The 13,467-nt window shown below is 38.6% G+C and overlaps 1 protein-coding gene across 4 annotated transcripts in view; it reads right to left on the bottom strand.

Moving 5' to 3' along the window:
- ME2 (malic enzyme 2) overlaps nucleotides 1-13,467 on the bottom strand; it is a 57,463-nt gene that overhangs the window by 29,906 nt on the left and 14,090 nt on the right. For all 4 annotated transcript variants that reach the window (XM_081252560.1, XM_081252561.1, XM_081252563.1 and 1 more), the window contains exons 2-4: nucleotides 12,326-12,445; nucleotides 4,819-4,952; nucleotides 2,046-2,195 (exon numbers count right to left, since the gene is read on the bottom strand). In XM_081252560.1, the coding sequence (XP_081108686.1) occupies nucleotides 2,046-2,195; nucleotides 4,819-4,952; nucleotides 12,326-12,433 (392 nt within the window). In that variant the 5' untranslated portion in view covers nucleotides 12,434-12,445. The remainder of the gene's footprint in view (nucleotides 1-2,045; nucleotides 2,196-4,818; nucleotides 4,953-12,325; nucleotides 12,446-13,467) is intronic.

Below are 13,467 nucleotides of genomic sequence, written 5' to 3'. Positions count from 1 at the left end.
AAGACAACCCACCAATGCAGGAAAGCACGATAAGGCTAAGTAAACTACTGTTAAGTCACTGAAACTGAAAATTTGAAACCTGAAGGAGCAGGAAGGGAGAGAAGAAAACTTTAGTAATTTCACATAAAAAATACATCCTTGAAGCATTAGGAAAACGGAAAAAGTTATTTTAAACACTGTATATTGTTATCCAATTGAGATAATCCAGATTTCAAAAAAGGAAGAGAGGAAGGCAGGAAGAGAGACAGAAAAAAGAAACATAGGTTCTAGAAAACAGGCCAAGTAAAGACGAGGGCCAATGGGCTCCCAGTGCCTTCAAACTGATTCTTAACTTTCTCACTGATACCTTTTTTTAAAAATTTATTTTATTGCAGTATAGTTGATTTACAATGTTGTGTTAATTTCTACTGTACAGCACACTGATTCAGTTATACATACATATATACATTCTTTTTCATATTCTTTTCCATTATGGTTTATCAAAGGCTGTTGAATATAGTGCCCTGTGCTATACAGTAGGACCTTGTTGCTTATCCATTCTTCTCATCGACATCTGAACTTTGGCATTACTATCCCAGCTTCAATCAGTTTAAACAGTTTCTCAACCAGAGCTTCATAGTAGAATCATCTGATGAGCTTTTTAAAATGCCAGGGTTCTACCCCCAGAGATTCTGATTTAACTAGCCTGGACTTAAACAACCAAGACCTACTGACCATTTTCTATGTAAAAAACAAAACAAAACAAAAAAACCACTGCCACTGCACAAATGATACACAGTTTCTGCCCTCACCCAAAAGCTCTTTATGTTTCATGTGAGTTCTCAACTCTGGGTGCACATCAAAATCACACCAGGAGATTTTATGAAACAGCAACACCTGGGCCCAACTCTAGACTAACTGAATCAGAATCTCTGTGGTTGGGGCCCAGGCATCAGTATCTTTTTGTTTTCCTTTGTCCTTTAATCTGGATTGGGAAATACTATTATAAGTGAAAATGAAACTATAAAAGAGCTGAACAGCTGGGTTATACCACAGATGTGCTGAGACATATTAATCGATGGCAGCACATAGGACAGAACAGACAGTGTTCTCAAAGTGTCTTCCAGGGAATACCTGCAACACCATCACCGACGGTGTTCATTACAATCCGGACCTCCAGACCTTTCTCTTTTTCATCAGAATCTTGGGAATAGGAAGGAGAGGAAAGTTGGCAAGGATCAACATTTTAAGTAAGTCCCACAGATGTTCCGTACGCACATGAAAGTTTGAAAGCCACTAGACTAGATGAGAGGAGACTGAAGATAAATGCTATCACACAGTGTTTGAATTGCTACATTTGTATCAAGATGTAAGCAGGACATGGGAAAAACATAAGGATTGTGGAAGATGATTACAGGTTAGGGGAACAGACAAGAAAACTCAAATTAAGTAAAAACAGCATTTATACAAGGCTTATAAGTTTACAAAAAACATACCAGCTCTTTGAAAGATACTGGTATTCCTACCTTACGATAAACAGATTCAGAGGAATAAAGTAACTTATTCAAAGACTTGAGCCAATGCTCATTCCATTACCCTTTCCACTTAAAATATTTGGAGGTACTTGAACTATCTGAAAGTAAAATTTGTGTAAATTCATAAAAAAGGACAAACAATAGAAATAAAGCTGATAAAAAAAATGAGAATCTATCTCTTAATTGGCCAGATTGTCAAAAAGTTTTATGATTATTCTGCAGAATATGCCACCAAAATTAAGAATACTGTGGGTTTTTTTTTTTTTGTTGGTACAAAAATGCACATTTCCTTTAACAATCATAAATACTTAAAGAAGGTTAGGGATAAATGATGGTATTTCCACAAAATAAAAGATATGACATGTTATACTTTTATTAATCCCTTTTGGTCCAAATTAAGCTTTTGTGAGGTGGGAAATGTGGTTGGATAAGACTGCAACACATAAACTAGAAATGTAATAGGGGCTATAAAGTGATGTTTTTTTCTACGCAATAGTCATTTGCAAATATATTTTTAAAAATAAGCCTTACCTAGGTCTTCTAAAGATGTGTCCATACTGGGAGCAGGCAAGACCAACTGTTGGTGTATATACAATTGGCATTAGACTTTCAATATCATCTTGCAGTATTCTGTAAAACAACTTCTCATTTCTTTCTTGTATTCCCATTATATAGATGTACCTGAAATTAAGCACAGCAAATAATGTCTACATCAGCCAGCATTAGACTAAAGACTTTGGCTTTTGAAGTCAAATCTAAATATCTAAAACTGAGGACTCCCTCCCCCTGGAAAACAAAACCCTACATTATCATTACATAATACCCAGGACTAAAAATCAACGAAAATAAAAATGTGCTTAAATGGTAGATGGTGATGATGAAAAGAATAATAACAGAAGCAACAGGTAACATTTACTGAGCTCTTACTGTGAGTCAGGCTCTGTATCAGGCACTGGAAATGCGAAAATTACCGTGAGGCCCCACCCTCAAGGACCTAATCTTCAAGGTGACTGACACGTAAATAAGGAAATAAAGTGGCATTCATTCAAATATTTACAAAATACTATGAGCCAGGTACTATTCTGAACTCCAGGGATGTAAGAAATGCTCCTGTCCTCGTGGAGTGAGTTTGTTTGTTTGTTTATTTACTTACCCACCCATCCATCCATCCATCCATCCATCTGTCTGCAGCACATGGCATGCAGGAGCTTAGTTCCCTGACCAGGGATCAAACCCATGCCGCCCTGCAGTGGAAGCGAGGAATCCCAACCACTAGACCACCAGGGAATTTCCCTCATGGAGTTTATAATCCAGGAGGCTTATAGGCATTTTAAGTTCTATACAGGGCACATAGGTAGCACAAAAGGAGGCAATGGTCAATTCATATAAATATATAAATAACAGCTTTTAAAGAATAAAGTTTAGAAAACAGGAAGATGTTGGCCTGAAAAAACAGTAATCACACTGAATTAAATATGTCTAAAACAGACTCATTGTCTTTTCCCCACATTTGTTTCTCCTCCTCTTATCACCTGATCAAATGGGAATCCAACCAGAGTCCATTCTTGATTTCTTCCTCTCCCACCCTCCCCCACCCCAACCTAATAAATCAATATGTCCCACAGAGACTACCTGTGAAATATCTTTCAAATATTTATTTCCTCCCTCCATCCCCACCCAGCCCAAGCCACCGTCACTTCTCACCTGGGCTACCTCAAGAACCTTTTTTTTTCAAACCTTATTAACACCACAGGCATCAAAGCAACAGCCTTTATTTTATTTTTTTATTTTAGGATTAAAGCTTCTATGTTTATTTGTTTAGTAAACAAACCATTAAGCTAAAAACTAGAGAATAAGTAACCAAAGATTAAAAGAGCACAGAGGTATTGTTGAAAAAAATTAAAAATAAAGATAGTAAAGTTAGTTTTTTTTTTTAATTGGAGTATAGATGTTTTATAATGTTGTAGTCTCTAGTCTCACAATTTTGTTCCCCTGCTCCAATCCTATCCTTCTCTTAAAAACATACCTCTGGTCATTTCTATTCTCCCTGAATGGCTTCCAAACGCCAGTTTAATAGGCTTAAGCTCCTAAAATAGTTAACTAGACCTCAATGACTACTTTCCAGCCTCATCTTCATACTGAATTACTTCACTTCCTCAAATGCACAACTCTGACCTCGGAGTTGCAACATACGACGACACACCCTTTGCCTGGAACACCCTCTGTCCAGGCACAGTCCTCTTCTCATGCTCTCCAAATGCAGCTCAGTTGGCACACTCTCTGGGGTCCTTTTCTGTCATTCCCGGCCCCCCACCACACATATATACACTTCAGATTTTCCTGTCTTCAGGTCCCGTTAACACTCTCCTCCCTCTTCTGTAACTCTCACACCACTTCTTGACTTTGTCTTCCCTCCATGGTAACACGAGTTCGAGACTATATATATTTTCATATATATATATATATATATATATATATATATATATATATATATATATATATGCCCCATAATGTAAAGAAACCACTCTCACTAGTCACCAATATCCAATAATCCCCTATATTTTATAAACCCAATGAATTTTTTTAGTTCTACAGTCAGACTGATCCCTCTACCAGAATACCCTGCCCTTCTATCTCATTTTGCCTGCTCCTTGTAATGTATTGTTTCAAATTCAGCTCAGGCATCACTTCCTCCAGGAAGTGATTCCCCCTCCAGGAAGTGATTCCCCTAGCTCGGCTGGTGCTCCTCTTCATGTTTTCAGAATGTACTCTACAGGTCCCTTTTTCTCACTGTGCTATACAATGACAGTCATAGTATAGCTATCTATTGATGAGCTCCTAGAAGGCAGGCTGTGAGTTACTGCGGTAGCCATACATTCTAATTTGCCCGGGACAGTTTCAGTTACTTCTTTTTTACTCCCTAAAGTGTCTGGGATTGGACGATATATTACATGGCCACCCTATCTATCACCCAGTTTATATCCTCAGTGGCTAGCAATGGCACACACAAAGTAGGTGATCAATAAAAGTTATTGAATAGAATGGGTGCAAATTAGGTGATAGCCTCTGCTTCAAACATTCCATTCAAACCTGAAATGCTCTGTGATTTTAACCATAAAATATTGATTTCTGCTAAATTTTACAATAGTGAAAATAAGTGAAGGAAACAATCATTATAAACCAACTGATGAAAACAAAAGTTTCATTGAGACTGCATATTTCTCATGCCATAATAATCATAATACTCCTAGTTTTTCTGATCAGAGCACCAATAAAAAAAACTAAACATCTAATCAACTCTTACTTTTCCAAAGGGCCATTCAACTTTTTCACGTTTCTGTGGAATCGTAAGGCTTGAATATCTTGTGTCTCTATTTTGGGAGGTAGAAGTCCTTGAAGACCAAGCATTTGTCGTTCCTGTAATGTAAATGCCATCCCCTAAAAAAGGAAAAAATGAAAGGATTAAAAATTTTTACTTACGGGGTAGCAATGGTGCATCCTACCGAACATAATTTAAACATGAACTTAAAAAGATCAACAAGATATCATTTTTGCTCAGACTTTCATAAATTTATAAGATTGATCATATCTAGTACTGGGGAGGGTATGGTAAAAGAATTACTCTCACATAGCATTGCTGGAATATAAACTGGTTTAGGCTTTTTGAAAGCCAATTTCAAAGTACTCTTAGATTTTTTTTAAATGCACATACTTTATTATTTTTTTAACTGAAGTACAGTTGACTTACAATATTAGTTTCAGGCGTACAACATAGTGATTCAATGTTTTTATAGATTAAACTCCAATTAAAATTATTATAAAAGAATGACTATATTTCCCTGTGCCGTACAATATATCCTTGTAGCTTATTTATTTTATACAAAGTAGTTTGTACCTCTTAATCCTCTACCCCTAGCTTGCCCCTCTCCCCTTGCCTCTCCTCTCCTCCTAACCACTAGTTTGTTCTCTATATCTGTGAGTCTGTTTCTGTTTTGTTATATCCATTCACTTGTTTTGTTTTTTAGATTCCACATATAAGTGACATCACACAGTATTTGTCTTTGTCTGACTTATTTCACTAAGCATAATACTCCAGGTCCATCTATATTGTTGCAAATGGCAGAATTTCATTCTTCTTTATGGCTGAATGATATTCCACTGTGTGTACATATATCTTCTTGATCCATTCATCTTTTGATGGACACTTAGGTCGCTTCCATATCTTGAATGCACATAAAGCAATTCTACTTCTAGTTAGTTATCCTAGAGATATATTATATATAAAGACGCATATATGAAGAGATTAGTTGTAGCATTGTTTCCAGTTCTCTTGCCTATTACAAACTAACTAAAAGTCCATCAATTATGGAAGAGTTAGCAACCTATGGTATTCCCATACAAACACTTAAACATGTATCTCTAAGTGTATAGTAGAAAGATCTCCCAGATACACAGTTAGGAAAAAAAGTCAAGTTGTAAATCAAAACAAATTCACTGTTAATTATTATGTTTAGAAAACCCCCATAAAGTACATATTATATACAGATGTATGCATACGTTAAAAATGAAATCAACAGAATACAGTTTGAAAGAACACAAACCAAATTAAGAGGCTACCGTGACTAGAAAGGAGTGAGGCTGAACAGAGGGAGGGGGAAGGAAGAATGATACTTAAGAAAAATTAACCTACGTAATAAATTCTTTTTCAGTTTCTGGTATTCAGCTATGGGTTAAAAAAATTTTTTTATCAGTGATGTCAGTAAAAATGCCAGAGAAAGGACTTCTAAAAATCTTTTCCTCCATATAAGCAACAAGAACCCTGGCCAAATGATCAGACTTCTGGAAATTAACCAAAGCTTTCAGCAATTGGAGAGCATTTATTCAAGAAAAACTGCTGAATTTCAGTAAGAACAGCAAGCTTCATGGCATTGTAACTTGCCTTGTTCCTATTCTCCCCTCCCCAGATCCACAGTAACCTTGAAAACGCAATCACTGTGAAACAATCACTTTGAAAATCAGAGCCTGGCAGTCACTGGAGAAGGCAGGAGGGTTTGGAGATTCTTCTAAAGCCCCATATCCAGGAAACTGTTATTATTTGACCTGGAAGACCCTATCTGCAAGGCTGTCTTTATTCGACCTGACTTGGAGCTCAGGCAGTGTGAATAGCCTTTCCCACCAGAAGGGTCTGTTGAAAACAATCAGAGGCAATTATTTAACATAGCAGCTCCCCAAGGCAGTAGATAACAGCTGGGGCAAACAACAGGCTAACCAAAAATCTGAAAAGGAAAAGCTGAGAAACGAGATGTCCATGGAGAACTTTGAAATGCTGAGACATATTCCTGAGAACCTAGAAGGTCATATGCACAGCTCTACGCATGTCCAGAAAAGACTTGAGAAAGCCCTAAGCTCCCGCTTCTGGCTAACCTTGAGGCTCTGTGTAAGCAGGAAGAGAAGGCTGATGCGTAGCTGTAAACTGCCTAGCTGAGTCCTGAAGGCACACCGCAGCAGGTACACAAAGCCCCCTGGCAAAGAATGGGAGATTTAATGGTTCTAGGTATTTAAGTTTCTGTTTAATCATTGGCTGATCACTAAGTTAACAAAGCAGAGACTTCAGTAGGCATATATAACAAGAAGAAAGAATTAGTTCAGAAATGACTGGGAGGAATGAATATCTGGTTTCCAGGGCAGCCACATTATTTTAAAAGCCCAGTTTTCACCAAAAATCATAAGGCAAGCAAAAATCAAACAAACAAACAACAACAGCCAACAAAACACATAAAGTCTGACTCATATACAGGAAAAAAGGGCAGTTAATTGAAATTGCCCCCGGGGAAGCCCAAACATTGTACTTACTAGACAAAGACTTTAAATTAGTTATTCTAGGGGAGGGATAAATTGGGAATTTGGGATTAACATACTACTATATATAAAATAGGTAAACAACAAGGGCCTACTGTACAGCACAGAGAACTATATTCAATATCTTGTAATAATCTATGGAAAAGAATCTGAAAAAGAATATACTTTGCTGTATACCTGAAACATTGTAAATCAACTATACTTCAATTTAAAAAAAGAAAAAAATTAGTTATTTTAAATATATCAAAAAAACTAAATATATAAAAAAACTAAAATAAACACCATTTTAGTGTTGATATTGATAAACAGAGAAGCTAAAAAAGGAACTAAATAGAAATTCTGGAATTGAAATTACAACTGAAATTCCAATTCTGGAATTGGAATTCTGGAATTGAAACTACAACAACTGAAATAAAAAATTCACTAAAGGGGCTCAACAAGCAGACTTGAGTGGTGGAAGAAACAAACCATCATATTTAAAGATGGGTCAGCTGAGATAATGCAGTCTGAGAAACAGAAAGGAAAAATAAGGAATAAATGTGAACAGACCTGAGAGACCAGCAAAAGTACCAACACGTACATAACAGGAGGCCCAGAGGTGAGGAGAGAAAAGGCTAAAGAATCTTTGAAAAAATAATGGCTAAAACCCTCCCAAATTTGATGAGAAGCATTAATCCACACATCCAAGAAGCTCAATAGCTCCAATCAAGAAAAACTCAAAGAACTCTACCCCTAGATACCTCATATTCAAACTGTCAAAAGCCAAAGACAGGAGAAATCTGAAAGCAAAGAGAAGTGACTCATCACGTGCAGGGGATACTCAAAAAGAGTAACAGCTGATTTCTTATCAGAAACCATGGAGGCCATAGACAGCGCTGAAAGAAAAATAACCTGTCAACCAAGAATTTCTAAATCCTACAAATCCATCCTTCAAAAATGGAGAAATTAAGACATTCCAGATAAACAAAAACAGAGAATTCATTGCTAACAGACCCGTCTCACAAGAAATACTAAAGGAAGTCCTTTAGGCCTAAATGAAAGACATTAGACAATAATTCAAATCCACACAAAGAAATAAAGAACACGGATAAAACAACTACATAATATAAAAGACAGTATAAATGTACTTTTTGTTTGTAGGTCTTTTTTTCTCCTACCCAATTTAAAAGACAATTACATAAAGCAATAATTATAAATCTGTGTTGACGGTCATGCAATGTATAAAATGTAATTTGTACTTTGTAATTTGTATGACGAAGCAGCACAAAAGAAGGAGATGGACCTCTACGGGAGCAAAATTTTGGTGTACTGTTTAAATTAAACTGGTATCAAACTGAACTAGACTGTTTTAAAGATGGTAATGGTAATCCCCAGGGCAAACCACTAAGAAAATAACTCGGAAATAGGCAGGAAAAGAAAAGACAAGGGCATTTAAATGGCATCATAGAAAATTTAATACAAATGAAGGGAACAATGGAGGAAAGAGGAACAAAAAGCACATAAGACATTTAAAACAAATAGCAAAAGAGCAGACATAAATCATACCTTATTAGTTATTACACTAATGTAGATGGATTAAACTCTATAATTAAAAGGATTGGCAGAATGGATAAAAAAACATGATCCAATCATATGCTGACTACAACAGACATGCTTTGATTCAAAGATACAAATAGGTGGAAAGTTTCAAAGATACAAATAGGTGGAAAGTAAAAGAATGGAAGAAGATACACCATGTCAATAGTAACCAAAAGAGAGCTGGAGTAGCTATGTTAGTAACAGACAAAATAGACTTTGAAACAAACATGTTACTAGAGGAGTGCATTTTGCTGAAAGAATCAATCCATTAAGAAGATACAACAATTATAAACATATTTTGTTAGATAACAAAATACATGAAGCAAAAACTGACAGGATTAGGGAGTAAGACAATACAACAAGCTGAAAATTTCAATATCTCATTTTCAATAATGGAGAAAACAACTAGACAGAAAATCAACATGGAAAAAGAAGACTTGAACGACACCGTAAAGCAACTAGACCTAGCAGACACTCCCCTCAAAAGAAGCAGGATACACATTCTTTTCAAGTGCACAAGGAATATTCCCCAGGACAGACCATTCATCAGGCCATAAAACAAGTCTCAATAAATTTGAAAGGATTTAAGTCACCCTAAGTATGATCTTCAACCACAATGCAATGAGATTAGAAATGAATAATGGGGACTTCCCTGGTGGCACAGTGGTTAAGAATCCGCCTGGCAATGCAGGGGACACTGGTTCGAGCCCTAGTCCAGGAAGATCCCACATGCCACGGAGCAACTAAGCCTGTGCGCCACAACTACTGAGCATGCGAGCCACAACTACTGAGCCCGCGTGCCACAACTACTGAAGCCCGTGCACCTAGAGCCCGTGCTCCACAACAAGAGAAGCCACCACGTTGAGAAGCCCACACACCACAACGAAGAGTAGCCCTCACTCGCTGCAACTAGAGAAAGCCCATGCATGGCGATGAAGACCCAATGCAGCCATAAATAAATTAATTAATTAAATAAATTTAAAAAAATTAAAAATAAAAGAAATTAATAACGGACATTTGGGGAATTCACAAATACTTTGATCTTAAACAACACACTCCTAAAAACCAATTGGTCAGAGAAGAAAGCACAGGGAACTTAGAAGATACTTCCAGATGAATTAAAACACACATACCAAAACTTATAGGATACAGTGAAAATAATGCTAAGGGAAATTTGTGGCTGTAAATGTAGCTTAAAAAAGCAGAACAATCTCAAATCAATTGCCTAACCTTCCATCTTAAGAAACTAGGGGGGAAAAGGAACAAACTAAACCTGAAGCAAGAAGGAAGGAAATAATAAAGATTACAGTGAAAATAAATAAATAAAATAGAAAAAAACAATTGGAAAAATTAAAAGATTAAACCAGAAGTTGGTTCTTTGTAAAGACCTACAAAATTGATGAACTTTTACAATGAAAAACGGGGGAGAAGACTCAAATCACTAAACCCTTTGTGCCTCATGTTGCTCCTTATAAGATTTTATCTAAGGCTGGAAAATATAAAGGGGTTAAAACCCCTGTATTTTTATATAGTTTTAAATGAACTGTGCAGTTCATTTAAAAGTGCTTTACCTATCCTATTGCCAAAGATAAATGAGTAGCTACACATGGTTTCACTGCCTATCTCCTATTTAGATTTTTTTTTTTTTTTTTTTTTTTTGCCGTATGCGGGCCTCTCACTGTTGTGGCCTCTCCCGTTGCGGAGCACAGGCTCCGGACGCGCAGGCTCGGCGGCCATGGCTCACAGGCCCAGCCGCTCCGCGGCACGTGGGATCCTCCCGGACCGGGGCAGGAACCCGCGTCCCCTGCATCGGCAGGCAGACTCTCAACCACTGAGCCACCAGGGAAGCCCTCCTATTTAGATTTAAGAGACACTCAAATGTGTTTTATTTATAATGTACAGTAGAAATTAAAATGATTATTAAAGAAGTAATTTTATGTATTAAGTATTTATGTTAATAGTTGATAAAATTCTTAAATTTGCCGGCCTGGTGTAAGTGAAGACAACATAGTTTAAAATAGATGTCTTGATTAGCTCTCTAACAGTCAGCAGAAACAACCCTCCTCTCACCTGCCCTTCTCCTACTCTTTTCTGTCTTCCAATGCCACTTGTCCCACCAAACCTCTTTTGCTCATCTATGCAACCGCAATGCCCTCCCAATTTACACAAAAGTGTACCTCCCTCTGCAACAGAGCAGGACCCTATGGTCCTTGCCCACCCCCATGTCCTCAGCCTACCTTTTGTCTGTGGAAAGACTTCAGCCAGAGAATAAGTTTAATCAGAGAAGTGAGAAAATGCACAAACAAAGGAAAACAGTCAAAGGAGACCAAATAATAATCGTTTAGTCATTAAGCATAGTCAAGGCCCTTTAGTCCCTCCTTAAGGGCTACAGATAACATTCTGAGCCGTATCCTAGGAGCTGTCTTATAGATACTGAAACCCTCACTAGGTGGAAGAAGTTAACTATGTGATGACCAGGCTGTAGCCATGACATAAGCTGCCACAATTGCGAGAACTGGCCTCAAAGAAATGAGAACAAACTGACCCTGGGACTGAAGATTAACTGTACCTAAAACAATCAAGGTAACACTGGTCAGACCACCAATGACCAATGTCAAGATGACTGTCAGAGCTGACTGTGCTGCTTCTGCACGTAGGCGCCTCCCTCAACCTATGAAAGCTCTTGCCCACTGGTTATGGGGGGCGTGTATGCCTTTGGACGGGCACCTGCCCTCCCCCCTCGTTGCTGGCATCCAAATAAAGCGATCTTAACTTGCCTCTTTAATGGCTTTTGAGCAGCGAGCAGCTGGACCCTACTTTCAGTTACACTTCGGCTGATCTTGAGCTATTTTCCTTTAGATACATGCCATTTCTCCACATAAGTCAATATTGATAAAAATCCCTTAACTAGACTCTTTAGTGTGCAGGTAAGCATACTGGGGGGGGGTAATAAAAGGCCCCTTCTATTTCTTTCCCTCCAAGTGCAGTCAGAATAATCCATCAGGGATTAGGAAATTACCAAACATTTATAAAAATGACAATATGACTAAACGGGATAAATCTAAATATACTGCATCTGGCCAACAGTTCTGGCCAATATGCTGCTCTTGGGTTTTTGTTTTGTTTTGCTTTTGAGCTAGAACTAGGAAATAAACTCAATCCTTCTTGGGTGGTAGAAACTGTGAGGGTGAAATTTGGGAGGTATAAAGCAGCCACAATTGTTGCAATGCGGAGAAAAGAGGAAAGTTCATGCACTTCTGAATAGTTTTAGTATAAAGCTACAGAATACAAAAATGTCATACTTTATCAGTCTAAAATATATCAAACCTCTACCAGGAAGAGAGAAAATGTGTATTAGTATTAATGTTACTAACCTTGTTTGTTCTTGGGTTCAACATAAGTGGCTTGCCTTTCTCTTTTATGTGCAAATGACGACATGCCTGAGTACAAGGAGTGGCAACTATTTTAAACCTGGACAACATCGTTTCTCTCACCTGGGAAAAACAAAGCAAATAAAGATGATGAGAAACATATTATAGAACTGTATGTATATCAGGGATCAGTTTTCAAAAGCAGATTTAGAAAGCTTCACTTCCCACAAGTGAAAAAATTTTTTCAAAATACATTTATGTTGGCAGAACCTTGAAGATGGCAGAGGAGTAAGACGTGGAGATCACCTTCCTCCCCACAAATACATCAGAAATACATCTACATGTGGAACAGCTCCTACAGAACACCTACTAAACGCTGGCAGAAGGCCTCAGACTTCCCCAAAGGCAAGAAACTCCCCACGTACCTGGGTAGGGCAAAAGAAAAAGGAAAAACAGAGACAAAAGAATAGTGACGGGACCTGCACCTCTGGGAGGGAGCTGTGGAGGAGGAAAAGTTTCTACACACTAGGAAGCCCCTTCACTGGCGGAGACGGGCAGTGGGTGGGGGGGAAGCTTGGGAGCCATGGAGGAGAGCGCAGCAACAGGGGTGCAGAGGGCAAAGCGGAGAGATTCCCGCACGGAGGATTGGTGCCGCCCAGCACTCACCAGCCTGAGAGGCTTGTCTGCTCACCCGCAGGGGTGGGCGGGGGCTGGGAGCTGAGGCTCGGGTTTCAGAGATCAGATCCCAGGGAGAGGACTGGGGTTGGCGTTGTGAACACAGCCTGAAGGGGGCTAGTGCACCACGGCTAGCTGGGAGGGAGTCCGGGAAAAAGTGTGGAGCTGCCGAAGAGACAACAGACCATTGTTTCTGGGTGCGTGAGGAGAGGGGACTCAGAGCACTGCCTAAATGAGCTCCAGAAGAGGGCACGAGCCGCAGCTATCAGCGCAGACACCAGAGATGGGCATGAAACGCTAAGGCTGCTACTGCAGCCACCAAGAAGCCTGTGTGCAAGCACAGGTCACTATCCACACCTCCCCTCCCGGGAACCTGTGCAGCCTACCACAACCAGGGTCCCATGATCCAGAGACATCTTCCCTGGGAGAACACACAGCATGCCTCAGGCTGTTGCAATGTAACTCTGGCC

This window comes from Mesoplodon bidens (assembly GCF_964165515.1).
Source record: "Mesoplodon bidens genome assembly, chromosome: 13".
NCBI lineage: Eukaryota > Metazoa > Chordata > Mammalia > Artiodactyla > Ziphiidae > Mesoplodon > Mesoplodon bidens.
The sequence above is the reverse complement of the archived record's forward strand: the minus strand, read 5'-3'. Positions and strand labels throughout refer to the sequence as shown.